Source organism: Daldinia decipiens, assembly GCF_022478715.1.
Source record: "Daldinia decipiens strain CBS 113046 unplaced genomic scaffold F4813scaffold_12, whole genome shotgun sequence".
NCBI lineage: Eukaryota > Fungi > Ascomycota > Sordariomycetes > Xylariales > Hypoxylaceae > Daldinia > Daldinia decipiens.
Window position 1 is genome coordinate 700201 of NW_026054555.1, and position 25769 is coordinate 725969.

The following is a 25769-nucleotide window of genomic DNA, read 5'->3' on the forward strand; positions in this document are numbered from 1 at the left end:
GCTAGGTCAGGTTCGGGAACAGTAGGGAGGCAAGCTTCGCTTGGGGAACATTGATTGACTACCTACCTGGTGCAATTGCCATGGAGTATTTAAACTAGCCCAGAATGGACTGTGCATTTCATGAGGTTGGACCTTGAATAGGTCGAAATCCAATAAGTGCATTGTGCTCAATTGCATCTCAAACTCTGTGCAATCGCGCTGATTTCCTGCTAAAACATATGCGTCATGCCTCTGTTCCATCTCTGCTAGTGGGAGTATATCCGTAGTAGACCGTAGGAATTTACGGTAGAATTTAATAACCGGTTCAGGAATCTTCTTCCTTTCCCGCAGCAGTGTTATATAATTCGGTTCCAAATATAAGGTCCTATACATAGGGTGACCGGCTTGGTAGGTAGGTAGTTACCTGATAAATGAGAGCGGCGTCTTTTGGTAGGCAGCAAGTTGGTATCGTTAGGTATTTGCCTACCTAGGTAGATAATTATTATTTCTTTTTTAGATACAGTATACAGTTTTTGAAAAGAGGTACCATACGTGGATAATACTTTAGGTGAATCTTGGGGGATAAAGGGCTATTTCTTTTTTTTTGGACTTGCACACGGACCGTTGTAGTTGAGGAATATGTAGGTGATTGTTAACAAAGGCTGTTTTATTAGCCACTAAAGTTGCGTATAACAAGCTGTTAGATTAGTTAGCCCTATTAGGTAAACTAATAACTTTATTTTCTTGTAATTAATCGTGCAAAACGCGTTCCCACGATTACGACACAATCAATTAACCTAACTAGATCATTAATAGGTTTTTCATTAATATTGCTTCATATCAACCTCTTAGCCCACGCAGTCGAAAAAAAAAAATGCCCCACAACGTTCGAATTCAATCCCTTGGCATATCTGTGGGGTACCTAGTCCTTGCCATCTCTGCCATCTACATACTAACCCGCCGATCTCCTCTTTATCGCTGCCCCTTTTCCATACGCCATAATATCTCATCAAAGGAAACCGGGGTTATTAAATCTCGGGCTTTATTAAGATCTACTTGCTAGGGTAAACTAGAGTTTAGTCCGCATATGTACCTAACTACCATACCATCATAAAGCTAAAGTGACGAGTAAGAAGAGCGGGCTCTATCATAGGTCGGTCAAGCCCAAGTTCACCAAGCTCCAGCATAGCTTAACCGCCGGATCGACAGATGCGCATTGACATCAATAAGCCTTTGAAGCTTTCGCGTTACCAAGGCAGCTTCAGAGGGGTCTCAAGGTTCTTTCCAAGCACCGTCTCGGCCATTCCAATATCTCCTATTATTCGAAAGTCAGTAACCAAAGCAGTTTAATTCATAGGTTTCTACATAGCCTTACGTGGACCGCGGGGAGCCCAGTATTCCCCAGATTTGCTAATATCTAACGTCTCTGTCCACTCCACGAGACTCTTCGCGGCTACTTCGGGAGTCACAGCTGAATATCACTTGTTTTAGCTTCACCACATGTAATGTCTTAGATTCCGGTTGCTTACCACCACCTTCGTCCCAGTGCTTGTCGAAACCGACACCTTTGGTCATCTCGGTGCGCATGAAACCCGGGTGCACGATGCTGACAATGATACCCTTTTCCTTAAGGTCGATACTGAGAAGTTTTCCGCCCATGTTCAACGCAGCCTTGCTTGCGTGGTGCGCGTAATTGCCGCCGCCTTCTTTCTCGTGCCGTAAAGTGATACTTCCGGCCTCGCTAGAAACCAAGATTATCTTGGATCCGGCTTTTAGGCGGTCGTTGTGCACGAGGCGATGCACAATGAATAGTGGTGCGATAGAACTAACGGTATACATGGCCAATTCATCATTCCAGTTCGGCCCTCCGGACTTGGAAAAGTCCTCGGTCATGAATCGCCCGGCGTTTATGATCTGCAAGCAGTAAGGTTGGCCATAGTATTGCAAAATCAACATATGCAACTTACTACGACATCTAGAGGCTTCTCTCCTTTGAGCTGACTCGAGAGATTGTCTCCGACATGTTGGTTAGTAAGGTCAATTCCAGAGAGCCACTTGATGCTGTCCGGGAATCCGCTAGGTGTAGCATCAGATCGTGTGGTCGCATATGTGAGCGTCTTGGGATTTGAAGCGTATTCCTTTACCAGTGCGGCTCCCAAGCCTCTGGTAGCCCCAACTATCAGTACAGAAGTCATTGTAGGATTAGCTATAACACTGAAGAAGATCGAATAGAAGTTGAGTATGTTAGGTAACCGTAATACGAGGAGATGATATATGTTTTAGTTTTCGTTGTGTTACAAAGCGTTACCGTTGACGAGGAAAGTCTCAGCACGCCATTGATGGTGAGATAGATGGTGACGTCACTTCTCATAACTACCCTTATCAGTCTCTTTCCATGATATCCTAAATCTAGTGCAACTTTGTCTACAAGACGAGGCTTAATCATATTTAAGCCATATCTTACTTCTCTGGTAACCATCAACGGGCCACGCACTAGCAAGGTAGCTATTAAGTACCAGGGAACCCCAGAGAGCAAGAATAGTCCATGATATATGAACAAATGTATAGGTATCTTATAGGACGAGTAGTCAGTAACAAGAAACCTTTCCTAAACATCAACACTTGTCAGTCAGTAGATAGATCCTCTTAGTAGGCGTCAAGAGGTAATAATACTCGAGCGTTAATTCAGGAACACCAATTATAGGAGGTCTAAATAAACAAAGTTGTTAGGCTATTAAGTCACTATCTCTAGACGAGATCCTAGAAATAATATCTCTCTTACAATACCTCTCGGGCATAAAGTCACATACATAATGTTAAAGAGACTGGTCAATTCCCAGTATCATCCACCCAGCTTACAATAAACAAATCCACACATCTCACGCAAGGGTTAAAGTCTAATCCATGATAGAAAATAGATAATTGCAAACAGATACGCAAACCAGACATTTTTAAATCTCGTACCCTTCGTAATAGCATACATACAAAACGCCGTCCCCGTCACATTACGATACGTTACGGCGCATTTTTCTCACTCTCACTCTCACTCTTTCGCATCCCCATTATATCTACCACATCCCCGTCAACCCCCTCGCATAAGGCCCTCTCGATCTCATAGCTTACTAGCAGGCGCCGCATTCCCTACCGCAGTGATCTCATCGTATAGTAGAGTTGTCAAGAAATCCGCGTAGTCTTCTCCTGTGATCTGGCCTGCGAAGTACTGCGACGCGAGGCCAAACTTATTGCCCTTGGGCGCGTTGGCAGAGAGTTGGTCCGTCTGTTCTTTTAGCAGCGCCAGCGCGTAGGCTTTGTCGACTTTCTTGCCCTCAGCTGTGGTCACGCCGTGGCGTACCCATTGCCAGAGCTGTGACCGGGAAACTTCGGCTGTGGCGGCGTCCTCCCTGTTGAGGTGGGTTAGTAGGGTGGCTTGAGTTAGGAGGAGTTAAGATATGGGGAGGAAAAAGAGTAAAAGGGGAGTATAGTGACAAAAGGTCGATGCAAATGAAGGATGTAAAGGCGAGAAAGAGGGTTGGTTCACTTACATCAGGTAGTTAATAGGCACGCAACCGATACCGCGGATCCAAGCCTCCATGTAACCCAGGCCGATGTTCAAGTTCTTCCGGATACCATCCTCGGTGATCTTACCGGGTACGTTCATATTGAGCAAGTCATTTCGACCGACCTTAACGTCCTCCCGTCGCCGGAACAGCTGGTTAGGCGTCGGCATGTGCTTGTTGAAAATCTCGGAGGCAATAGATGCCAGAGCCGGATGTGCTACCCACGTACTAAGAAAAGAAACAATATGAGCTTAGCTTATCCAGGGAAAAAAAAGAGGGAATGTAAGTAAAGACATACCCATCATGACCAGCGCGCACCTCCCGCAACTTATCAGCCCTCACGCCCTCCATCGCCTTATCATTCGCCTCCTTATCATCTTTAATCGGGATCTGCGCTGCCATGCCGCCCATAGCATGGACACCACGCTTATGGCACGTCTGAATCAGCAACTTGACATACGCGTCCATGAATGGGACCGTCATGGTAACCGCGCTGCGGTCCGGCAGGACGAACCCGCTGTTCTGGCGGAACTTTTTGATGGTGCTGAAGATGTAATCCCAGCGGCCGCAGTTAAGCCCCGAGCTGTGGTCCCGCAACTCGTAGATGATCTCGTCCATCTCGAAGGCGGCCAGGATCGTCTCGATGAGGACCGTCCCGCGGATCGTGCCGCGCGGGACGCCGACTGAGTCCTGCGCTAGGTTGAATACGTCGTTCCAGAGGCGCGCTTCTAGATGCGACTCCATCTTGGGTAGGTAGAAGTATGGGCCGAAGCCTTGCTTGATGGACTCGCGCGCGTTGTGGAAGAAGTACAGGCCAAAGTCAAATAGAGAGCCCGAGATCGGCTCACCGTCTACTGTAACGTGCTTCTCATCGAGGTGCCATCCTCGCGGTCGCACAATAAGCGTGGGGAGCACGCGGTCTGTTCGTAGCTTGTACTCTTTCGGGCCTTGCTTGAAGTCAACCTGCCGCCGTACAGCATCGTATAGATTTACTTGGCCGTTGATCATGTTGTCCCACGTCGGGGCGCTTGAGTCTGGTGTTGGTGTTAGTCGATTGACCAGCCAATGGCTCTTCACCTCCTGACACCATCATTACATCCGCTATTACTCACCTTCAAAATCCGCCATATAAGTCCATACTTCAGAGTTCAACGCATTTACGACCATCTTGCGGTCGGTAGGGCCTGTGATCTCTACTCTCCGGTCGACAAGACCCGGAGCTGGTGGCGCGCCTTTCCATGTCGGATTCTCACGGATGTGTCTTGTCTCAGGTAGGAAGTCCGGCAAGTTGCCTTTGTCGATCTCAGCCTGACGTGCGACACGACGCTCTAATAGTGTCTTGCGAGTGCTATTAAAGGATCGGTGAAGCAGTGCTAGGAAGGCCAATGCCTCTGGCGTCAGGATCTTTTTATGCTCTGGCTGCACAGTGCCAGAGATAGATACACCTTGCAAGATGCTGTCGGTGGTTGCCATGATTATATATATCTTTTGTGTTTTGAAATAGCGCCTTCAAGATTCACTTCGCTGGGATATATAGGTAGTTAATTGCCTCGGATCTTTGGTTCTGACGACGAGACTTGTTTTGGTTAATATCTAATAGCTATAAAGAGCTAGGTAGAGTACGAAGAGAAATCAGTAGTAATATATAAAATCCTTTGTCTAGCCTGGTATCCGAAAGGATTAGCGGCAATACGGCTACGGAGCAGATAACAATGGGTTCCCACGGTTATAAGAAGCGGCGGCGACAAGTTCGGGTAGAAGATAGTGTAGAAGCCAAGGGATGTAACCGCTTTAAAGTCGAGGTTCCCCTTTCTAAAAGGAGGGGTGTCTCAGACTTATGTACAATACAGTACTGTAGGTATAAGGTATATGTATAGGTCGCTCTCCGACTATGCTCGGCTGGAAGGAGGGTAGATGACTGGCTACGTGATGTTGATGTAGCCGATGAAGATGGGGAGGAATACCTAGGAATACCTAGGATTACCTAGGATTACCTACTTGGGTATGAAGCTTGTGAAAGTGTGGGGGAAGATGCTACTCCGTGAGCCGTCAAGAACTTTGGTTCTATGCTGCAAAGACGTAGAAAGTGTACGAGTAGGTAGTTATCGGCATGTATGAAGCCCAGTTCTTTGTACTCGTGTACCGCATAAGATCTCTTCACATGTAAAGCCGGGGAAGTTTTATTATTGAACGAAGGTAAGTTTAGAGCTTTAACCCCCGGTATCATTGGCCAGCATTCCCCAACTTCTCTTCCCCCTTCCCCACATCCCAGTTAAAAACGGTACAATACCATACCCCCTAACTAACAGCTAACTAACAACGAGCGCTTATTGGCTCGTTATGCCGTAAAGGGACAAGTCCCATCTGCCCGCCGCTCATAAGGAACCGTTTTAATCGTCAATTGAAGATGAGATTCTCAGTTGTTGATCATGACGACATTAATTCTATAGGTTAACGTTTCTACCATTCAAGTGTCTTATCTTCACTCTCAAATTACCTAACTGAAGAAGCACATTTAAATCACGATAATTAAGAGCTACTGTATTATACAGCGATATCGCTGCTCAACTAGGCTTTCATTCTCGGGGATATCTCGATATGATAAGAACGTGCATGTACAGTAAACGTATAGTAAACCGATTCCTTTGATAATAAAAATCTAGCCAGATCTATACCTCTATGTATCCATGGAGTCCCGAAGATACGGGACAATAAATAACAACGCTATTGGACGCTTTGCACAAAGAGACGGGCGACTGGAGTGACGTAGTCAACCTAGAATTCCCGAAGTACCGAAACTGCGATGCTCCCGGCTGCCGAGGTCGGATATCAGCCAATTCGAGGTCCTAGATCGCTAGAGTTGCCGAGAGTACCCGAACCCAATTCTACATGCTAAGAATATACCTAGTATAGTAGGCCTAGCTACTAAATCCTACGGGGATGCTTAACGGTATACTTACTGTGATGGAGAGAGAAAGTTGAGTAGCTGTATGAACTGACTACCTACCTCTTACTACTTAGGAAGGTAATAACAAAAGGTCTCAAGTGGGAAATAAGATTTATTAGGAGCAGTTAATAATTCATATAAGTAATTGCTGATATATTTGAAGTTTAAAGACGGCAACATCCTTTCTAGGAAAAGATCAAATGGGTTTTTATTCTATTGGGAACAATATACATGTTATTCATACGTAGGTATCCACCGCTGAGTTGCTTCTGGTAATATTTGACCTTGAGGTTCAAGATGAGAAATATGTACCTGTTTTCTCTTACATTCATCTATAGCAGTATTCGAAGAAGCTAAAGCCGGCGAGCTGCCACGATGTAAAACTAAACAGCATGGAAACAACTTCGTTATTCCGCAAGGAACTCTGACCTAACTACGAGAGTCTGCGTCTATACATACTGAACATGCATGTTCTTTGTTCTAGATATTTCATCTGGAATCCTGACGACCCCCGGGTAGCCTGATTGTGGCCCCGGGATAGACTACAATTGACTCGGATCAGAAAAGAACGGCAACGAGGTATATCAAAGACCACCATATCACTTACCTGACTCCCTCTGCATGGCTTCTTATTGCGTTCTGATAGAAGGGATATCGTGTTTCCCTCCTCGCCGTAATCTCGCCAGGCTTGAATCTCTGACAGCTGTTGTTGATCTAGTAGCTGTATTATAGTTCTCAATCCCGTCTATTATTTGAATGATCACTTGGCTCGGATCTCTCTATCTTGCAGTGTTTCTTCGTAGTATCGTCCATGACTTCGTAATGGAAGGGGTCGAGGCAGACATTGTATTTTCTACGGTTTAGTTGGTTCATAATCGCGATGTTTGTCTGACCATGGTAGCTCATGAGATCCCTAGCCGCGAGGCACAAGCCAAGGAGACGCTCCGTGAAATGTTATAGGACACCTTTAAGCCCGGGTTTGTTTAATAGAGCCGCGACCTGGCACAGGTTCCGTTTATGCAGGTGGTGGTGGAAGCCGAGATCTTCTATCCACATGTTTGGCTCCTGTAGGCTGCCCTGGTCGTCTAATATGGGACTGGATATCATGGTCGCTTGCACTGTTTCCTGGTTGTCTCCTACTCCAGCCGGATAGATTTCTTGATGCCGGGGACAATTGCTCTGGGTATAATTCTATTTAGTGCGTGCATTTCCGTTTCTTCAAGGAGTTTAAGGCTTGTGGCTTGTATTGCATGGCAGGAATGGAAGCCTCTTTCCCTGGCGCACTAATCGGCTAAGGTTAAGTATGTTCTCAAAGTCTTCGATAAGCTTGAAAAGAGGCCACTTTCTTGTTCAGTTCTGATAGCTTCTCATAGCGGTCGCAATTGAGTGGATGGGTGAATAATATTGTCAATATTCCCTGTCCACTTGAGTGATCTCTTGTTGTATTGTTGTGATCAAATTGTATACAGGAAGCAATGGAAGATATTGTTGTAGGCGATTATGAGTAGTATTATTATTGCTTAGGTAGGTATAGTGGAGCTACCAATTGAATGGATGTGTTATAGTATTGGAACTGTGTAGACTCTGAGGCATGGGTTATAGTTACCCTTGACTTTCTCGGAGGTGACCTTTATTGGAGTAGCTGTTTAATTATTCTAGAAGTCGGGGAGAATATAGCTGTAGGTGTGCGACAAGGAGGTGTTAGGATTTTAAGATGTGGTAGATATTAAGTGAGAGAGGTCGTTATTTATTGGGAGGACACCTTAAGAGGTAGGTGTAGGTAACAAGAGAAGATACGATATCAAATTGTTGTAAGAAGTCGAAGTGGGATCAGACATGCGACAGTCAATTTTAAATGCCCCCATAGTAGGTAGTATCTGTTACACTTTCCAGCGTTGTGCCTTCCATCCATCTCTGAATGAGGTACCCAGGCAAACTCGCATAATTGGTGGCATCAGAACAGCCGTATCTGCCTGCCTTAGGTACATACCTAACCTTAGGTACCTTCTGCTTGTTACAACCTCTCGAACAATTAGAGCAGGTGTATTGCAACTTCATAGGAAACTGCAAACAGGTACATCCTGTCAAACATGCTATTGGATAAACTGATGTGCTTTCTTTCCTATTATGTGGCAGCATCGAAATCTAGGAGAACTTGATGTTTATAGGTACCTAAGGTACCTACCTAATCAAGACGAAGTGTCAAATACAATCACTGCAATATTCGAACCCTTCGCCTAGGTAGGAACCTAACCTAATACATCCTAGGCTAGGTCTGAAATTTAACCGTCTATACGCATATAATTGACAAGACAAAACTATTGACAACAGTTTACTCTTTATTTTACTTATGTACAAGATGCTATAACTAATCTATACACGTCTTCGGCCGTTATAGGTAATTTGACAAGACTCAACTAGGGGTAGACTAGCGCTACTAATACGCCATAAAGTAGTGCACTACTTAGGAAACACCTGCGTAGGGACTTAATAAGAAGACTGGTGGTGTTGTTGATGATAATCCAACGCCTTCTTTTCAATCGCATCAAGCTCGGCTTGGACGTAGTGTACCACGGGCTCAACTATTTGGTGCACCTAACCCTTGTAAGGCTTGGGCCCGATCATGAGCTCTGGCTTGACGAGTGTGTCAAATTCGTCCGACGTCAGGGCATTAAGTTCCATTGCGCTGTCCTTTAGGTTTAGACCCTTCTTGTGTGCGTTCTTGGCGACCTTGGAAGCCATATCGTAACCGATCTTAGGGTTGAGGCAGGTAACCAGCATAAGCCTAAAAGTAGAAACTATTAGCCAATACTTAATTAGCGGTCATTGTTAAGAGATTAACTTACGATTCCTTCATAATGCTGGAAATCTTCTCCTCGTTGGCTTGGAGACCCTCAACAAGGTTCTTCTCAAACGAACGCATACCATCAGCAAGGATTCTTACGCTGTGTAGCAGGTTTCGGATGATAAGGGGCTTGTAGACGTTGAGCTCGAACTGGCCGTTCATGCCACCGATGGTCGTGGCAACGTGGTTACCCATGACCTGAGCGCAAACCATAGTCAAGGCCTCACATTGAGTAGGGTTGACCTTGCCGGGCATGATACTGGAACCCGGCTCGTTCTCCGGCAAGATCAGCTCACCTAGACCGCAACGGGGGCCGCTGCCAAGATATCGGATGTCTTGAGCAATCTTGGTAAGAGACGCAGCTAAGGTGTTGAGAGAACCGGAGGCCTGAACAATAGCGTCATGCGCAGCGAGAGCCTCGAACTTGTTCGGTGCCGTCTTGAACTCGGTTCCTGTCATCTTGCTGACTTCCTCGGCGATCGCCTCGGCAAAGCCTTCAAAAGTGTTGATTCCAGTACCGACGGCAGTTCCACCCTGAGCAAGTAGCCTTAGGTCCGGTAAAGAGCTCTCGACTCGCTTGATACCAAAGTCCAGCTGAGCAACGTATCCTGAGAACTCTTGCGCCAAAGTTAGAGGTGTGGCATCCTGGAGATGGGTTCGTCCAATCTTGATGATGTTCTTGGCGTTGAAATCGTCAACCTTCTTCTGCAGCGCGTCCCGGAGGCTCTTGAGAGAAGGTAAGAGCTCGCCTTCAAGCTCGAGAACAGCGGCGATATGCATGACGGTGGGGAATGTATCGTTCGAAGAAGCGGAACGGTTGACATGGTCGTTCGGGTGGACTGGCTTCTTGGTGCCCTTGGTACCTCCAAGGATCTCGATAGCTCGGTTCGAGATAACTTCGTTGGCGTTCATGTTGGACTGGGTACCCGAGCCGGTTTGCCAGACGACGAGGGGGAAGTGGTCAATGAGCTTGAGGTCAGCCACCTCGGCGGCAGCTTGTTGGATGGCCTTGCCGATCTTCTCATCTGTAATAATTCAGCCGCATCGTGTAAGCCAATACCCCTCCATAGCGTAGTTAGGGAACAATGCGCTCCGTGTAGGATTGTGGCATACCAAGTCCGTACCGCATGTTGACGGTGGCTGCAGCACCTTTCAAGATACCGAATGCCCTGACAACCGGAGGGGGCATTCGATCTTGAGGCTGGTTGATGCGGAAGTTAGAGAGGGATCGCTCAGTTTGAGCTCCCCAGTACTTGTCGGCGGGGACTTGGATTTCGCCAAAGGCATCGCTCTCGGTTCTCGTGTTGTCAGCCATTCTTATCGATGTCGCATGTAGGTTTCTTTGGAATTGTAGGGAATGCGTATACATATGCGTATGCGTATGCGTAGGATTGCTAGAGATGTGACTGGTGCGGAGAGATCTCGAGGTGACACATGACGACGATGTGGAGGTGCGATTGCATGTGCAAAGAAGCCGAGGAGCAATCCTCGGCCCAAGTAGGTTTCTAGCTTGGCCGCTGGCCGCAGCTCCTACCGATCGCAGCATGATTTACAGCGCGCAGTAGCTTCCCCAAGATCAATTCAGAGATGGAAGCTGCCAATTGGTCAGCTGACAGGTACGAGAAGGGATGATTGATGTTGTAAAAGGTCCGGTTAAACTTACAGGCCCGTAGGTAAGGATAGTGTATGTTTTACTAGGTAACAATTGTAGAGGAAAGGAGGAAAGATGTAATTGCTACAAAAAAAAACGCTCAATATTTTTTGAGGCTGCTTCAGATTACAATTCTACCGTCCGGAGACCAGACAGGCGCAAACTGCCCCGGCTTCCTATTTGCCGGCCCGTTGCGAAACAGGAAACAGTAAGCCAGTTCCGTTCGACCATTTTTTTTTTTTTATCCCTGCTATAAAATTGCGGTCCGGAAACACCCGATCGCGGTAAAATGAGATCAGACCTAACGTCTATTAAATTGTACTTCCGTACCCCTTACGTAAAGGGATATGTATTATGTACATGTAACTATTAATAAAGTGAAAACTCAACAAGAAAGATTCATACAGAGGTGATAAAAGGGGGGGATGACCATGTCAGAATCGAAAGGAAACAAACAGGTAGCTAGTAAAGAAGCGCATTTTAGTACGGACAAACGACTGATGCGAATTATGGATTATGAAGCAGATTTCGTTCCAACCAGAGCCATGATTAAGTACAACCAGTTTCGTAGCTTCGTGTAGCATAAGGAGGAGGCCGCCCATTGGCAATCCGTGCTCAACCGTCACCCCTCCCCATCTCATGTAAAAAGTAGACAGTAGAAAGTAGAAAAGAAAACACCGAAAAAAAAAAGAAACATGATCGTAGTGCTTAGAGATTTTTCTGTGTTCCGACATGGTAAAACAAACAGTGCCGTATCCAGATCCCTTGCAGCTACGTATTCCAGGAATTTATTCCCAAAGCATCCAAGCTATTCATCAACAGATGAGAAGGATGCAAAGGAGATGAACCTCTGTTGTAACTCCGATGTAACCTGAAACTCCTTGAAGTTGATGCATGTTCATATCCCTAATAGGGACGAAAAGAAAATTAGCAAGGCGACGTCACGAGTTAAGTGTCTTGATCATCATCTTGGTCTTATACTTGTCGACGATGAGTAGACCTCGCGCGAGGAAGATGTCGTCCATCGTATCTACCACCTTATTAAACGTGGAGGCAGCCCCACGTTCTTGTGTGAAACGAACAATGCAGAGCTGATTACGCCTGCCGTGCTCGATGACCGTCATGATCTCCGCTGCGAAGGAGGTTTCCTTCATCTCGAGATCTGTGAATAGGAAACTGTTAGTTACCGCTCTTGCATATAAGAGGTCAGGTATAGCGCTTACCATTCTTATTACCAACTCGTGCGAAGACAAGGTTACGTTCCTTGTCGACCACGATATCCCTCATACCGTGACGACGCCATCCTTTCAGCAAAATGACAATTTCTTGTCTCACGTGGCGACGGGGGATCGAAAAGCAAATGTATCGAGTTGCGGGTTTAACCCGGAACAAGCGAGCCAGCCAGTTCTGCTGGGGCTCGATATTGCGGCCTCCGGGTTTCTCCTGCGATTTCTTAGTCTGTAGCCGATGAGATGAACGGCTAGACGCTCGAGGAGGCTCCGGGTTAGAGGAATCATTGACCTCAGGACCTATATTTGCAATTAGTTTCGACGGTGGCGTTGGTGGTTACGGATGAGCTTACCCGCAAGCGAGACTTTGAACTGGGGTTGCTCTTTGTTACCACGCCAGAAGGCGAAAGGAAAACTCCTCTTCTTCGCTGGCTGTGCAGCTGGATTGGTCGATGAGTTAGTTTCCGTGTGGTTGAGGGCATCAATGTTCCCCAAACTAGAGCCATCTGATGATTCGAATTTTTCCTTAGAGCTGCGCTTAAACCACGACGATTTCTTCTTAATGGTGGCAGTAGAATCCGTTCTAGCTGGCATGGTAGCCATGGCGGGCTCGTCAGAGGGCTCGTTAGAACTGGGTACTCTTATCCCATCCTCTACATACTGCTGGCGAAGAGTAAGTCCTTGTCGCGCCTGTGTAATCTCTTTCACACCCTGGGATATCTCCTTGCGGTTATCAGCTGCGGCTGGGACTGTGATTTTGCGACGCCGATTAGATGGAGAATCGACTAGGCGTATTGTGTCCACAATCTGGGCTAGGTGTTCTAAGCCCGCACCCTCTTCAGCTAGTACATGACGGGCTGGTGAAGACTCGGCAGGCGCGGAAACGACTCGTAGTCTATCTCCATCTTCAAACGAGTCATCTTCCTTTGCACCCTCGTTAATAGCCGGTAAGGGTATTTTGTCTTTACCCCACTGTGTGCTGTACTGTGAGTAGATGGGAGCCGATACGATTCTACGCTCTGCTCCTGTCTGCTCAAAGGGCCTACCGGACTGGTCAGGTCGATTGCGTTGCGAAACCATCTTGCCCTGCCCCACGGGTTCGAGTATACTGCCCCTAACCTGATCGGTTCTCTTCGCTGTTGCATACCTATGCACGTCTAAATCTTTAGAAGCTGTCGGCAATGGCCACGACTCCCGTGACTGTGCGTTAACTCTCATTTCTCCTGCTCCTTGTGTGGCCGGGGCCGGAGTGCTGGTAGAAGTCAAGATAGTTTTTGACTCTGAAAATGGAGACTCGCCTAGGTAAGATTCTTGACTTAGGAGGGTACTATTGAAGGCATCATCACAGTCTTTTGCAATGGTATTGCTGAATTGGCGTAGCTCCTCGTTCCAGCACAGACCATCGTCTTTAGCCTGGGCCATTTCGGAGAGGTGTGCGACTGATCGAATTCCTTCGCGATTCTTAGATAACCTCTTCTTCCTCTTACTGGAACTGGTCGGGGTTGAGGGAATTTGGCCATAGGTGGTGCTGTGTACCGTGACATTGGTGGGACTGCATTCTGCTTCGCTTTGACTAGCTAATTGTCTATGCGCGCGCGAGAAGTTAACTCCGCGTTTGCGGCGTGAGGCGGACCGCTTATATGAAATCTCCTCGCCACTTTGGATTGAATTCAGAGAACGCCGCGAGCCACGTAGAGTATGTGGTGCTTTCATGTGCTTTCCACCTGTTCCACGTCGCGAATACGTGGAGTTGGTCCTGCCCGACCTACTACGTATGCTTGGGGCTTGTGAGTTTCGCGTAGACGTGGTGCCGTTGCGGTGGATTACGATCTTCGCCTGGCTAGCCACGACATCATCCAGAACACGGGAGGACTTGTATGGGTCGTAGCTTTGGATGGTGGCACCGCAATCAATAGAAGCTCTCTCCAGAGGCTCACCATTCTCATCAGTGGCAATATTAGAGATAACAGTGAATCGTGACATAGATCGTCCATTCTTGGACGGAAAATCCAAGGTAGTATACTTCTTCTTCCAGTTCGGGGGCTGTAGATGGTGATAATCGCTCGCGGAGTACGTTAACTCTGTACCGTAGTTTTCCAATCTCTTCTCCCTATAGCTGTAGAGGAGCCAGTAGAACGTCTTGAACTCGTTGCGCCTGTAGATTGAGTTAGTAGAGCGAGGGTCGCATAATATTAGTTAGACTTACTCGGGGCTTACTAGCTTTGATGCTAGTTGCTTCTCGTCAAACGTATGCCACACGGACTTTAACTGCCTGAGAGTCTGCATATCAAGCTCGTCTGCCGGTACCGGGTCGTATCGAGCGTCCCGTGTATAACCATGGGCACGGTCTCCATTGTTGAGCTTATCCAAGTAATCATATCGACGAAGTAAAGGATGCTGCCAAATCTCTCGAATGGAGATACGCTCATCCGGGTTTAACGTTAGTAGCCTGCCAATCAGGTCCCGAGCTTCGCGGCCGATGAAAGAGGGCATATGGTACTGGCCCCTTTTAATTTTTGCAAGCAGTAGATGAACATTGTCGTCCTCGAAGGGGAGAACATTGCACATGCAAGCATACAGTATGACGCCAAGACTCCAGATATCTGTTTTGTCACCCCGATAGTAGCTGCGGTTCATGAGTTCAGGAGCAGCGTAATGCGGACTTCCACAGGCAGTTTTCAGTAAGTGGTTCGGGCCTTGATGCATAGCGGACATGCCGAAGTCGGTAATCTTGATCCGATAGTCCTTGGTGAGAAGTATGTTTTCGGGCTTTAGATCACGGTGGCATATGTTGAACGAGTGGACATATTCCAAAGCATCAAGAATCTGACGGAAGAAGTACATTGTCTCGTCCTCGGCTAGTGGGCCAGATCTAGCAAGGTAACTGTAGAGATCCCCTTGTTCCACGTACTCGAGTACAAGATAGCTGTGTCTAATATTAGTAACTGAGTCTTAGAATTTTCGAACTTTTACATACATTTCCGACCTGTTCTCCCAGATATCGTAGAGCTTCACGATATTCGGATGATCAATCAGCTTCATAATAGCTACTTCTCTTTCAATAACGAATGGGATTCGATTCTCGGACTTGTACTCTGCGCGGGTGCGATCCCATCTGTCGAGGGCGGCTATGCTGCCCGGCTGCATCATTGAATTGCCGTTTCTGGAGAGGATCTTTACGGCGGCAAGCTGATTTGTAACATTATGTCTTACCAACCGAACCCGGGCGGCCGAACCATTGCCCAAAGTCTTTCCCAGTTTCCACGGTCCGATGTGGGTTTTACGGCGCTCACCACCAGAGGTTGTCACTGTGGTAGTCGAAGCTTGGGAGTTTCGCTTGTTGTCTGTGGCATTCTGCGGAATCACCGGGGCGCGAGAATTGGTCTTAGGAGGAGGCGCTCGCGAGTTGTCATGCTTCGAAGTAGCACTTGGGTCTGAGCTGGAATGTTGGCGCACCAAATTGGTGGGATGAGCTCTAAGAGGGTTAGGTTGAGGAACCTGAGCTTGAGTTGATTTGGTTGAATGCGTCGAGGATGTATTGTTTATGCGAGCAGTCGCATCACCCAGCGGGGCGCGGGAGGGCCGAGAGACCGGTCCACGATAATCCGCCATGTCGAAGAGATACTTAGACCATATCTATCCTAATTGGATTCCAGGCGGCCAATAGGAAGGATAATACGCATTAAACAATAGTAGGTTATAGCGTGTAGCTCGGCTTGGGGCACAACAAATTGCGGGAAAGGAAAGGAATTGACGATGTAGTAATGCGTATGAAGATGAGAGAGTGATGAGATAGAAAGATGAGAGTACGCAATAATAGGTACGACTTCGCACCAGGCGAACCAAAAACAACAAGCGTGTTAAGTTCTGCCAAATAGATGCAAGTCTCAAGTCTCAAGTCTCAAGTCCGAAGTCTGAAGTCTCGGAAGGTGATAAAAGACTTTGTGTTGTGCAGTAGCGCTTGGAAAAACGAGGTTGGATGCAGTTTGGTAAAAGAAAGTGAGCCGTGGGTCAGTTGGCAGAATATTCTGCTCAAGCTGAGAAGTGGTGCGCCAAGTATGGGGAGAATGTTGTCCTGTCTCTAAGACACTGTAAACTAACCACCCTCTACTGTAGTGATGCGTAAGAAGTAAGAATTCCGGGGCAACATTCCTAAAAGCTGTCAAAAGCGTTGCCTTAGTGATCTTGGTTTGAGACTCCCCGGTACATAACAGACAACCTTAGGTACCTAATGTACTTGCATAATGTATATGGCAAGTCCAATACCTCCCCACTTGCCACCTTCTACGCCAACGCTGCATATTCTTAGCGGAGACCACATGGTGGTCTAATGCATATTTTATTAAGCATCACCTAGCAACTAGAATTAGACTAAACTCAAGGTGGATAAGGTGAGAGGAGGAAAGGCAGGTACATGTATCAAATGCTATCGGCTTCATCTAGCACTCATAGAAACGGCAAGAGCGCGTATGTATACCTATAAGGATAACAACGACCACGGCAACTGTCGATAATAGGGTTCTAGTAAGATAGAGTACCTAATGTAAAAGAATTATTGAGGACATTTTGAAATAATGCTCGATTGCACGTCTACGTCTTGGGAACAGGCTTATGAATATATATATATCTCTTAAAATATCTAATGACTAACCTAGGTCTTAGTTAAGCCGAAAGTTGAAGACAAGAAGTGTCGTTGGAAATTACAGGGATCAGCTTAGTGGGTACTAGGTAGATTCGAGCCGCAGGCACCCCAGTCTCCGATCTGGATTTAGCTGTCGGAAAAAAAAGTAGGTACCTTAGGTCAGGTACCTAGGTATACTGCCTACCTACCTAATTAGGTAATTTCTTATTTAAGTTTAAGTGCCCTCCATTATCCCCCCATTGTCCCCCACTAGCAGAACGCGTCCGCTTTTACGTAGGACAGCAAACCGCGTTTTTAGCTTAACGATGGGATTTTATCACACATTCACATCAGCTACGTTTAATTCAACGAAGTCGACCTTCCACCAAAACTTAGATACTGAGTCTCCACTCTGAGCACTCTCCTCTGAAATGACCTCTTAATCCAATCACCCTGATATCCATTCAAGACCGCACCCGGTTTCTCGACTGTTTACCTATTCCCAGCCATGCCGTCTCTACAGCCCCGCCGTCGGTCGAGAGCCCGGTTTGAAGAAGAGAACGGCGAGCAGTCTTCAATATCAGAGTCTCCAAAACGGCAGAAGCGTGATGCGAACGGTGCTTTATCAGATGAAGATGGTGAAGACGGTGATGATCAAGGCGATCAGGGGGTTTCGCGACAGAGACGGATTAAGAGCTCGAGCTCGCCGTCGGGAGTCCGCCATGATAGCAGCACGGGAGAGTTCCAGACTGGTGCTATAGTTAGGGTTTTGGTCAAAGATTTTGTCACCTACGAACATGCCGAGTTCAATCCCGGCCCGAATCTCAACATGGTCATTGGCCCAAACGGTACCGGCAAGAGTTCCCTAGTCTGTGCCATATGCCTTGGCTTAGGTTACCACCCAAAACATCTCGGCCGGGCCAGCAACGTGGGGGAGTTTGTAAAACATGGGAAAGAGACCGCTATAGTCGAGATTGAATTACAAGGCCGACCAGGCGAGCTATCCAACCATGTAATCCGCCTACAGATTCGCAAAGAAGATAACAAGACTAAGTGGTGGATCAATGGAAAAGAGAGTACGCATACCGCTGTGAAAACCCTTACGAGTGGTTTACGCATTCAGATCGACAACCTATGCCAATTTCTGCCCCAGGATAGGGTCGCTGAGTTTGCCGGTCTTACTCCTATACAACTTCTCCACGAGACCCTCCGAGCTGCAGCACCTGAACAGATGATCATTTGGCACAGCCAACTGAAGGAGCTACATAAGAAGCATAAAGAGGTCAAAAGTAGACTTGACGCGTGCGCCGAGACATTGAAAGGCCACGAGACACGCCAGCAGGGATCGCAGGCCGACGTAGATAGACTTCGCGAAAGAGAAGCGATCCAGAAGAGGATCGAAGACCTCCATAACGCCCGTGCTATCGCTGAATATAATAATCTTCGTCGCATAGTAAGCGAGGCGAAGAAGAAAAGCAAAGATGCGGTCAAGAGGCTACAGGAGCTAGAACAAGCATGTGGACCTGCCTTACAGGCCGTCAATCGAAAGCAGGAATATCGGCAACAAATCGAGGCCGTAGTCGGGGAGCGAAAGAATGCGTTGAAGAATGCCGAAGCTGCATGCGATCGACTTTTGCAAAATATCGAGGCCCAAGAAGAACAGATTAAGCATATCCAAAATAAAAAGGTTGCGGAGGAAGGGTCTCATAACTCTAAGCGAAATGATCTTGCGAAAATACGCAGGACAATTACGGATCTCGAGGCCAAATTGCAGAACAAGCCCCCGGAGTTTGTTGCTTCTGATTGGAATCAGAAAATTGTAAGTGGCAATATACTTATTCCCCATAGTTCTCTGTTGCTGATTTACACACCTAGCGGCAACAAGAGCATATACTGCGCGACAATGAAGCAGAGAAACGTACATTACGCAATCAACTCAACGAGCTGAAGGATCAAAACGCTAGGAAAATTCACGAGAGGGGACAGCACGAAAAGGACTTGGAGGATCTAAATTCTCAAGAGGGCCAGAAGCTTGTTCATTTAAAAAAAGTCCACCCGGATGCTGCGAAGGGCTGGGAATGGCTACGAGAGAATCAAAATGAGTTCGAGAAGGAGGTCTTTGGTCCACCAATGCTCAACTGCTCCATCACAAATCCGCAGTACTCGGATCAAATCCAGTCGCTCCTCGCTAGGGAGGACTTCTTTTGCTTCACCTGTCAAACTCGCGACGATCACAAAAAGCTAAGCGCACAGTTTTTTAATAAGTTAGGCATCTCAGTAACAATCAGGACTTGTGGCAGCGAGTTTTCCTCATTTCGACCGGCCATCCCTACGGAACAAATTCGCGAGATGGGTCTTGACGCATACGCCATTGAGTACCTGGAAGGTCCGGAGCCAGTTCTCGCAATGCTCTGTTCCGAGAAGAGACTACACATCTCCGGTGTTGCTCTTCGGGATATTAGTGATGGTCAATATGAACTGATAGCAAGCCGTGAAGGGATACCTAGTTGGGCCTCTGGCCCCTTGATTTATCGTATTACGAGGCGCAGAGAGTATGGCAACGCAGTCTCAACATCCACGAGAAAAATTCAGCCGGGCCAATTCTGGACAAACCAACCTGTTGACCAGGCTGAAAGGAATGCACTGCAAAGACGTATTGACGAAACAAATGAAGAGATACAGGAGATACGAGGACAGGGGCAAGAAGTCAAGAGACGTATGACAGAACTGGATGAGGCTGATGAGCCGATCCGTCAACAAATAGTAAGTAACCTATCTCTATTAAGCCATGTATATAGCTCGCGATTCTAACAACTTCAAAGGATGCACTTAGGAGAGAGAAGAACGAGTTGCAGAAAGCTGCCACGCTATATGCAACTCTTGGAGATAAAATCGGTAAGTAGATACAGTCTAGCGTATGGAAGCACTGACTAACAAAAATTATAGCAACCGAGAAGAGAGCCCTAGAAAACACACAGAAAGACCTTGCAGACTGTCGGAAGCAAATATTCGAATACAGCGCTCAAGAGGATCAGCTCGTCATAGAGAAGACTAGGTCCGTTCTGAAACATAAAGAACAGCTCCCTCAGATCCGCGATGCCCATCAAGCATTGTTAGAGGTTCAGATCCGCCTCATTGAAGCCCAGTCGGATGTCAAAGGTCTGGAAGAACAAAACTCCAATATCAAGCAGCAGCTTGACGAGAAGAGAGACGAGATCAACAATGCCAAGGCTGAGATGGAGAGGTTAAAAGTCGCAGCACTTGACGCCAGGCGTAAAGTAGAAGAAGCCGTTGATGACGGCGGCGATGAGCGACTCGCTTATCTGAACGGCTTAGCGGAGGATAAAACCGCTGAGGAAGTCGACCACGAGATCGGCGCCGAGTCTACTAAACTAGAGCTCATTCACGGGGTCGACCCCGCGATCTTACGACAGTACGAGAAGCGCGCACAGGATATCCAGGAGCTGACGCGCAAGAAGGAGGAGCTGAACGCGAAGCTTGAAACGTACGTCAGGAAGATCAAGCAGGTAATGGAGCAATGGGAGCCCGGTGTCGACGACGTTGTTGGCAAGATCAATGATGCCTTTAGCTACAACTTCGAGCAGATTAACTGCGCGGGCGAGGTCGGCATTCACAAGGACGACGACTTTGAGCAATGGGCCATCGAGATCAAGGTCAAATTCCGGTAAGCTTACCTCCTTCCCTCTAAAGGAAATAATTGGAAGTTATACTAACCTCTCATGCCTCTAGCGAAAACGAAACCCTCCAACAACTAAACCAACACCGCCAATCCGGCGGCGAGCGCGCCGTCTCCACGATCTTCTATCTTATGGCGCTGCAGAGCATGGCGCAGGCGCCCTTCCGCGTCGTCGACGAGATCAACCAGGGCATGGACCCGCGCAACGAGCGCATGGTGCACGAGCGCATGGTCGAGATCGCGTGTCGCGAACACACGAGCCAGTACTTCCTCATCACGCCGAAACTGCTTACTGGTCTGCGATACGACGAGCGCATGCGTGTGCTGTGTATTGCGTCTGGCGAGCATATGCCACCGGCGGAGGATGCGAAGAAGCTCGATTTTGGCAATTTGGTTAAGATTCAGCGGAGGCTCGTTTCTTTGGCTGCGTAGACGATGGGGATGCATGCTTGCGAGGGTCCTGGTCCTCCTTATGGTTGCAGTTCACGTGCTACTCTAGGTGTGTAAGTGTGTTTACGAGGGAATAGATGAGAACGTACGTATCAATGCCATTGTAGGAGTTTTTAGGAACGATGAGGAGCTAGACTTAAACCCTACCTATCAAAGGAGTAGGTAAAAAGGGAGGATGGTAAGGAATAAATGGATTTAGAGAAATGATTGTTACTGTTGTCTGAAGGGAAGGACTAAATACCTTGATACCAATACATTGTTTACTTACTATACAAGGCCTCTTGCACTACATGCAGTTCCAACTCGTCGTTATACCTCATATACCCTACGTTAGCAACAGAAGAAGTGATAAAATAAAAGCGAATTACTACGTCTTAAATGCCGTTACGGAGGAGTCAAATTATATGCGATTAATATTATATCAGGTAGGTAGGTAGGTACATTAGGTACTGGGGGTATCTAAGTATGCAGATACTACATATATCACTTGCTCGCTCTATACAAGCTGCCCCCTTCATATCTTCTTCATTTCTCATCTTTCTTCCCTCTTCATGACCATCTCTGCCCCACATTACATATTCCTCAGAATATCCAACAGACCCTTCATCTTGCCCCCGAGCGTAAGCGCATACCCAACACCCACAACGCCCTTCGCGAATCTCCATCCGCGCTCCTGGCTCCCGACGGGATACTGCACAGGCGGCGGGATAGAAGTCCTAATTCCCAAAAACGCGAACCGGTCCTCACATATGCTCTTCAGGTTACATAGGCCCCGTAACCCCTCTTCGGCCGCGAAGCGTCCGTATCCCGAACCGCCGACGCCGCCGAATGGTAGTTGTACAGCGTAGAATACCGCAAAGTCGTTGACGGCTACGCCGCCTGCACGCACGCCGTGGACGACTTCTTTCAAGATTGGGTCTGAATCACGCCCGTAGACCGAAGCGCCGAGGCCGAAGTCGGGAGCGTTGGCTAGACGTAAGAGTTCCGCGGCGCTAGCCGAGGGGGACCGAAGGATTGTCATGATCGGCCCGAAACACTCTTCGTTCGCGATCGCCATGTCGGGTGTTACGTCGACCAGGAGCGTCGGTTGGAAGTAGAAACCCTTAGGGTGGTCGGGATGTATGTATCGGGTACCGCCGGCGAGGAGTCGCGCACCATTGGCAACGGCATCCTTAACTAAATTCTCGAGTCGTGTGAATGAGGCGTCTGATACCATGGCACCGACATCTTTGTCCAGTCCGAGACGTAGAGCTTTGACGCGGGGTTCGAGCATAGCTACAAGTTTGTCGTAGACACCAGGTGCGGCAATAATTCGCTCGATACCGATGCAGTTCTGTCCCGAAGCCTGGAAAGTTCCACGGAGTAGAGTCTCTACAATCCGCTTAAGGTCGGATTCCGCCGAGTCGAGTATAATAGCAGCATCTTTACCACCAAGCTCTGCGACTAAGGGGATGAGGCTCTTGGCCGCACTGGAGGCAACATGGTGGCATACGGGCCGGCTACCGATGAAAGTAAGATGACTGATGCCAGGATGACTCGTTAAATGTCCAGCAGTTTGAGGCCAGCAGACGACGGTCTGTATTAGCTGGGGATCATGTCCGTGTGCTACCAACGCGCCCCTTGCAATGCTCGTGTAATACGCAGCACTCCAGCACGTCTGCTCGCTAACTTTCACCACAATACCGTTTCCAGCAAAGATGGCACTGATCATAGGACCTATCATATTATGAAAGGGGTAATTCCAGCTGACCAGAGCCGCCACGACACCTAAGGGTTCATATTGAACCGTATTCTTCTTATACGCCATGAGAAGATTCGTAGGACGCCGGCTCGGACGTAGGGCCTTCTCGCCGTGCTTAATAGTCCATTCCAGTTTCTCAGCCGTAACCATAATCTCGCCTAGCTGGGCATCCAGCATAGTTTTCCCCGAATCCAGAGAGCTCACTTGGCATATCTGCTCCTGATTGTCAAGTACATATTGCAACATGGTACGCAACACCTTCCTCCGCTCACTAAACGTGGTTTTGGCCCATTGCTTCTGTGCCGCTGCTGACTGGGCAATAGCACGATCGATGCCGTCGGGCGTGGAGGGGTTGACCAAGCCGAGGAATTGGCCTGTGGCTGGGGCGTAACATTGTATGGCAGTTGTACCTGAGACCTTGATGGTAGGATTGTCGAGGATCTTGAGCTCGTCGGGTTTCTTGGGAGCCGGAACGGTGTATCGCTTCGGTTTATCCCAGTAATCGGTATGGGTGTTGTAGAGTATTAGACCACCAACGACGGCGAATACGACGGGGAACGCGGCGAAGGCGAAGTCTTTGATCCTGTATATGAATCGTTATAAGATAGCCGCGCAGAAGGGGTATTATTGGTATTATTTGTATTATTCAAGACGTAGAGACGTACGGAAATCCTCGTATGAGAATGCTGAATTCATCGACCCATTGAACGAGGTCTTTGGTGGCCATTTTTTATATATCCTGCCCTGCCCTTTCTAGTTGTGTGAATATTCCGTATATCATCGCATAGTTAATTCGCAACCTAACCGAGGAGCTTTTGACATGATCTTCTCGAGGGAGGTTGTTCAATTGCAGGATTCAGTTGCAGGATACAATCGTACCACCCAGCTTCTACGAATTGAAGCTCCATTTTATTATTTGTTATCGATAGCCCCTGGTTCCTGCATTCTATCGCCGATTCTAGGTACAACATACATACAGGGGTAGGAGCTTGTCGAATATAGGTACCTAGGTACCTATTAAGTCAGATACGTATCTTTGTAGATATATCTTATCGATATTAGATACGTCCCTCATGTCACATGATAACTGTATAACCCCACGTTAGTGAGGTAACTCTCATTGAGTCATCCCTCCTCAATCGCTCTTTTTTTTCGGGCTATACGACGCGGGGCACACCAAGCAATGCTGCGTGCGCTCTACAGAGGGAACAGGCTAATACTTCCAACTTCTCTCAGAGCACCATTATTTACCACCAGAACATTCTTTACATCTTCAAGTCTGTCGTGTCAATCGCCTGTCCACCAACATCTCCCCTCTGCCGAAACTGGCGACATGGCTTCTAAAGAGGCCAAGATATCCTTGAAGGCGCCCAAGGGTACACGCGACTGGTCGGGCGCAGACCTTCTCCTACGAGATCACGTCTTGTACGTTTCGCTCGCCACTATTTGCGCCGCCCGTTTGTTAATCTAGCATCTAGCGAGACCATTACCAACATATTCAAACTCCACGGCGGCACTCCCCTCGACACCCCCGTATTCGAATTAAAGGAAATTCTAGCAGGCAAATATGGCGAAGAGGCCCGTCTGATATATAATCTCGAAGATCAAGGCGGCGAGCTGTGCGCCCTACGCTACGATCTGACAGTACCTTTCGCCCGTTGGCTAGCCATGAACAATGTTCAGCAGATCAAGCGCTACCAGATCGCCAAGGTCTACCGTCGCGACCAGCCGGCCATCGCCCGCGGCAGGATGCGCGAGTTCTACCAGTGCGACTTCGACATCGCCGGAGCATACGACCCTATAATTCCCGACGCGGAGATCCTACGTGTCGTCGTCGAAACCTTTAATGCTCTCGGGCTCGACATTACCATCAAGACCAACCACAGACGAATCCTAGACGGTATATTTTCCGTCGCAGGTGTCCCCGCAGACAAAATACGCCCAATTAGCTCGGCGGTAGATAAGTTAGACAAGGAACCGTGGGATGTCGTTAAGAAGGAGATGGTGGAGCAAAAGGGTCTCCCTGAGGAGGTCGCCGACAAAATTGGAGTGTTCGTGCTAAATCGAGGCACTATTGACGAGATGATAGAATTTATTAAGGCCGACCCGAACCTTTTGGCCAACGACGAGATAAAAGGTGGACTTGCCGATATGGATCTCCTATCTTCTTATTCTAAAGTACTAGGCACCTTCGATAATGTCTCCTTTGACTTATCGCTTGCGCGAGGTCTGGACTACTACACAGGACTGATATTCGAGGTCATCCAAAAACCCGCCGAAACAAAAGACAAGGACGGCACACGATACCCGGGGAAGTCATCTAAGAATGCAGATGCTTCCGCCGTAGGTAGTATCGCTGCAGGTGGCCGATACGACAATCTCGTCGGCATGTACGGCAAGAAGCAGATCCCCTGCGTGGGCATTTCATTCGGCGTCGACCGAATCTTCACTATCCTCAAGGCACGGCGCGGTGAGAATGAAGGCCGCTCGCGCCAGGTCGATGTATACGTTATGGCGTTCGGCGGCAAAGAGTTCAACGGTCTGCTACTCGAGCGCATGTCGATTGCGCGACAATTATGGGAAGCCGGCATCCGTGCCGAGTTCAGCGCCAAGGTCAAGCCCCGTCTACCGCAACAGTTCAAGGCCGCCGAGGAGGTGCCTCTCGGCATCATCTTAGGCCAAGACGAGCTTGCAGAGGGCAAGGTACGGTTGAAGGTTTTAGGAACTGGGAAGGGTGGTAAGGAAGGCGAGAAGGATGAGAAAGACCAGGGACAGCTTGTCGAGAGAGAGAATTTAGTCGAGGAGGTGAAGAAGTTATTACAGACTCAGACTCAGACTCTTCCGATACGGTAGATATCCTTACCTTAGGTAGATAAATACGCTCCGCTAGGGCTAGGATTTAGAACAAGAAAAAAATATGTTTAGGAGTTGGTCGGTCTTTGATATACTTGTGATATGAATATGTTGGATCTGAATTCAGGGGTAAAATTCCTGTCTACCTATCTTGATTTGCCATTATAGTCGAAGGGTAATTGTTCAAAAAGGTAAATTA

General features: G+C 47.9%; 7 protein-coding genes across 7 annotated transcripts; 2 read left to right on the forward strand and 5 right to left on the reverse strand.

The window, feature by feature from the left end:
- Window positions 1-751: 751 nt before the first annotated feature.
- F4813DRAFT_356246 (oxidoreductase) lies at window positions 752-2329 on the reverse strand. The gene is made up of 4 exons (XM_049242965.1): window positions 1947-2329; window positions 1509-1893; window positions 1355-1450; window positions 752-1294 (listed from the first exon to the last, which is right to left on the reverse strand). The coding sequence occupies exons 1-4, from the start codon at window positions 2172-2174 to the stop codon at window positions 1227-1229; spliced, it is 777 nt and encodes a 258-aa protein (XP_049100746.1). The 5' UTR covers window positions 2175-2329; the 3' UTR covers window positions 752-1226.
- A 374-nt stretch (window positions 2330-2703) lies between these two features.
- On the reverse strand, window positions 2704-5757 carry F4813DRAFT_356247 (malate synthase, glyoxysomal). Its single transcript, XM_049242966.1, has 4 exons — window positions 4649-5757; window positions 3835-4570; window positions 3522-3764; window positions 2704-3380 (listed from the first exon to the last, which is right to left on the reverse strand). Exons 1-4 carry the CDS (start codon window positions 5007-5009, stop codon window positions 3092-3094), a joined length of 1629 nt encoding a protein of 542 aa, XP_049100747.1. The 5' UTR covers window positions 5010-5757; the 3' UTR covers window positions 2704-3091.
- Window positions 5758-8790: 3033 nt separating this feature from the next.
- F4813DRAFT_44392 (fumarate hydratase) lies at window positions 8791-11192 on the reverse strand. Its single transcript, XM_049248498.1, has 4 exons — window positions 10992-11192; window positions 10442-10893; window positions 9330-10353; window positions 8791-9268 (listed from the first exon to the last, which is right to left on the reverse strand). The coding sequence occupies exons 2-4, from the start codon at window positions 10872-10874 to the stop codon at window positions 9079-9081; spliced, it is 1647 nt and encodes a 548-aa protein (XP_049100748.1). The 5' UTR covers window positions 10875-10893; window positions 10992-11192; the 3' UTR covers window positions 8791-9078.
- A 624-nt stretch (window positions 11193-11816) lies between these two features.
- F4813DRAFT_44366 (Pkinase-domain-containing protein) lies at window positions 11817-15953 on the reverse strand. Its single transcript, XM_049248497.1, has 5 exons — window positions 15186-15953; window positions 14415-15134; window positions 12562-14363; window positions 12203-12508; window positions 11817-12141 (listed from the first exon to the last, which is right to left on the reverse strand). The coding sequence occupies exons 1-5, from the start codon at window positions 15818-15820 to the stop codon at window positions 11921-11923; spliced, it is 3684 nt and encodes a 1227-aa protein (XP_049100749.1). The 5' UTR covers window positions 15821-15953; the 3' UTR covers window positions 11817-11920.
- A 1155-nt stretch (window positions 15954-17108) lies between these two features.
- Window positions 17109-21324, forward strand: F4813DRAFT_356261 (P-loop containing nucleoside triphosphate hydrolase protein). Its single transcript, XM_049242967.1, has 5 exons — window positions 17109-18648; window positions 18705-19592; window positions 19652-19724; window positions 19776-20514; window positions 20580-21324. Exons 1-5 carry the CDS (start codon window positions 17338-17340, stop codon window positions 20956-20958), a joined length of 3390 nt encoding a protein of 1129 aa, XP_049100750.1. The 5' UTR covers window positions 17109-17337; the 3' UTR covers window positions 20959-21324.
- Window positions 21325-21371: 47 nt separating this feature from the next.
- On the reverse strand, window positions 21372-23600 carry F4813DRAFT_356263 (Aldedh-domain-containing protein). The gene is made up of 2 exons (XM_049242968.1): window positions 23383-23600; window positions 21372-23300 (listed from the first exon to the last, which is right to left on the reverse strand). Exons 1-2 carry the CDS (start codon window positions 23442-23444, stop codon window positions 21548-21550), a joined length of 1815 nt encoding a protein of 604 aa, XP_049100751.1. The 5' UTR covers window positions 23445-23600; the 3' UTR covers window positions 21372-21547.
- Window positions 23601-23851: 251 nt separating this feature from the next.
- Window positions 23852-25645, forward strand: F4813DRAFT_356265 (histidyl-tRNA synthetase). The gene is made up of 2 exons (XM_049242969.1): window positions 23852-24142; window positions 24196-25645. Exons 1-2 carry the CDS (start codon window positions 23901-23903, stop codon window positions 25568-25570), a joined length of 1617 nt encoding a protein of 538 aa, XP_049100752.1. The 5' UTR covers window positions 23852-23900; the 3' UTR covers window positions 25571-25645.
- The last annotated feature ends 124 nt before the right edge of the window (window positions 25646-25769 follow it).

Excerpts from the sequence above, each read along its gene's own strand:
- F4813DRAFT_356246 (XM_049242965.1), bottom strand. The coding sequence starts at position 2,174 with ATGACTTCTGTACTGATAGTTGGGGCTACCAGAGGCTTGGGAGCCGCA. Across the intron at positions 1,894-1,946 it reads AGAAGCCTCTAGATGTCGTA|ATCATAAACGCCGGGCGATT; the intron begins GTAAGTTGCATA and ends TACTGCTTGCAG. Across the intron at positions 1,451-1,508 it reads GCACTGGGACGAAGGTGGTG|CTGTGACTCCCGAAGTAGCC; the intron begins GTAAGCAACCGG and ends AGTGATATTCAG.
- F4813DRAFT_356247 (XM_049242966.1), bottom strand. The coding sequence starts at position 5,009 with ATGGCAACCACCGACAGCATCTTGCAAGGTGTATCTATCTCTGGCACT. Across the intron at positions 4,571-4,648 it reads TTATATGGCGGATTTTGAAG|ACTCAAGCGCCCCGACGTGG; the intron begins GTGAGTAATAGC and ends CACCAACACCAG. Across the intron at positions 3,381-3,521 it reads GTGCCTATTAACTACCTGAT|GGAGGACGCCGCCACAGCCG; the intron begins GTAAGTGAACCA and ends CCACCTCAACAG.
- F4813DRAFT_44392 (XM_049248498.1), bottom strand. The coding sequence starts at position 10,874 with ATGCTGCGATCGGTAGGAGCTGCGGCCAGCGGCCAAGCTAGAAACCTA. Across the intron at positions 10,354-10,441 it reads CAACATGCGGTACGGACTTG|ATGAGAAGATCGGCAAGGCC; the intron begins GTATGCCACAAT and ends GAATTATTACAG. Across the intron at positions 9,269-9,329 it reads TCCAGCATTATGAAGGAATC|GCTTATGCTGGTTACCTGCC; the intron begins GTAAGTTAATCT and ends TTCTACTTTTAG.
- F4813DRAFT_44366 (XM_049248497.1), bottom strand. The coding sequence starts at position 15,820 with ATGGCGGATTATCGTGGACCGGTCTCTCGGCCCTCCCGCGCCCCGCTG. Across the intron at positions 12,509-12,561 it reads GTTCAAAGTCTCGCTTGCGG|GTCCTGAGGTCAATGATTCC; the intron begins GTAAGCTCATCC and ends TTGCAAATATAG. Across the intron at positions 12,142-12,202 it reads ACGAGTTGGTAATAAGAATG|ATCTCGAGATGAAGGAAACC; the intron begins GTAAGCGCTATA and ends TCCTATTCACAG.
- F4813DRAFT_356261 (XM_049242967.1), top strand. The coding sequence starts at position 17,338 with ATGCCGTCTCTACAGCCCCGCCGTCGGTCGAGAGCCCGGTTTGAAGAA. Across the intron at positions 19,593-19,651 it reads AGCCGATCCGTCAACAAATA|GATGCACTTAGGAGAGAGAA; the intron begins GTAAGTAACCTA and ends ACAACTTCAAAG. Across the intron at positions 19,725-19,775 it reads AACTCTTGGAGATAAAATCG|CAACCGAGAAGAGAGCCCTA; the intron begins GTAAGTAGATAC and ends CAAAAATTATAG.
- F4813DRAFT_356263 (XM_049242968.1), bottom strand. The coding sequence starts at position 23,444 with ATGGCCACCAAAGACCTCGTTCAATGGGTCGATGAATTCAGCATTCTC. Across the intron at positions 23,301-23,382 it reads ATTCTCATACGAGGATTTCC|GATCAAAGACTTCGCCTTCG; the intron begins GTACGTCTCTAC and ends ATTCATATACAG.
- F4813DRAFT_356265 (XM_049242969.1), top strand. The coding sequence starts at position 23,901 with ATGCTGCGTGCGCTCTACAGAGGGAACAGGCTAATACTTCCAACTTCT. Across the intron at positions 24,143-24,195 it reads CTCCTACGAGATCACGTCTT|CGAGACCATTACCAACATAT; the intron begins GTACGTTTCGCT and ends TCTAGCATCTAG.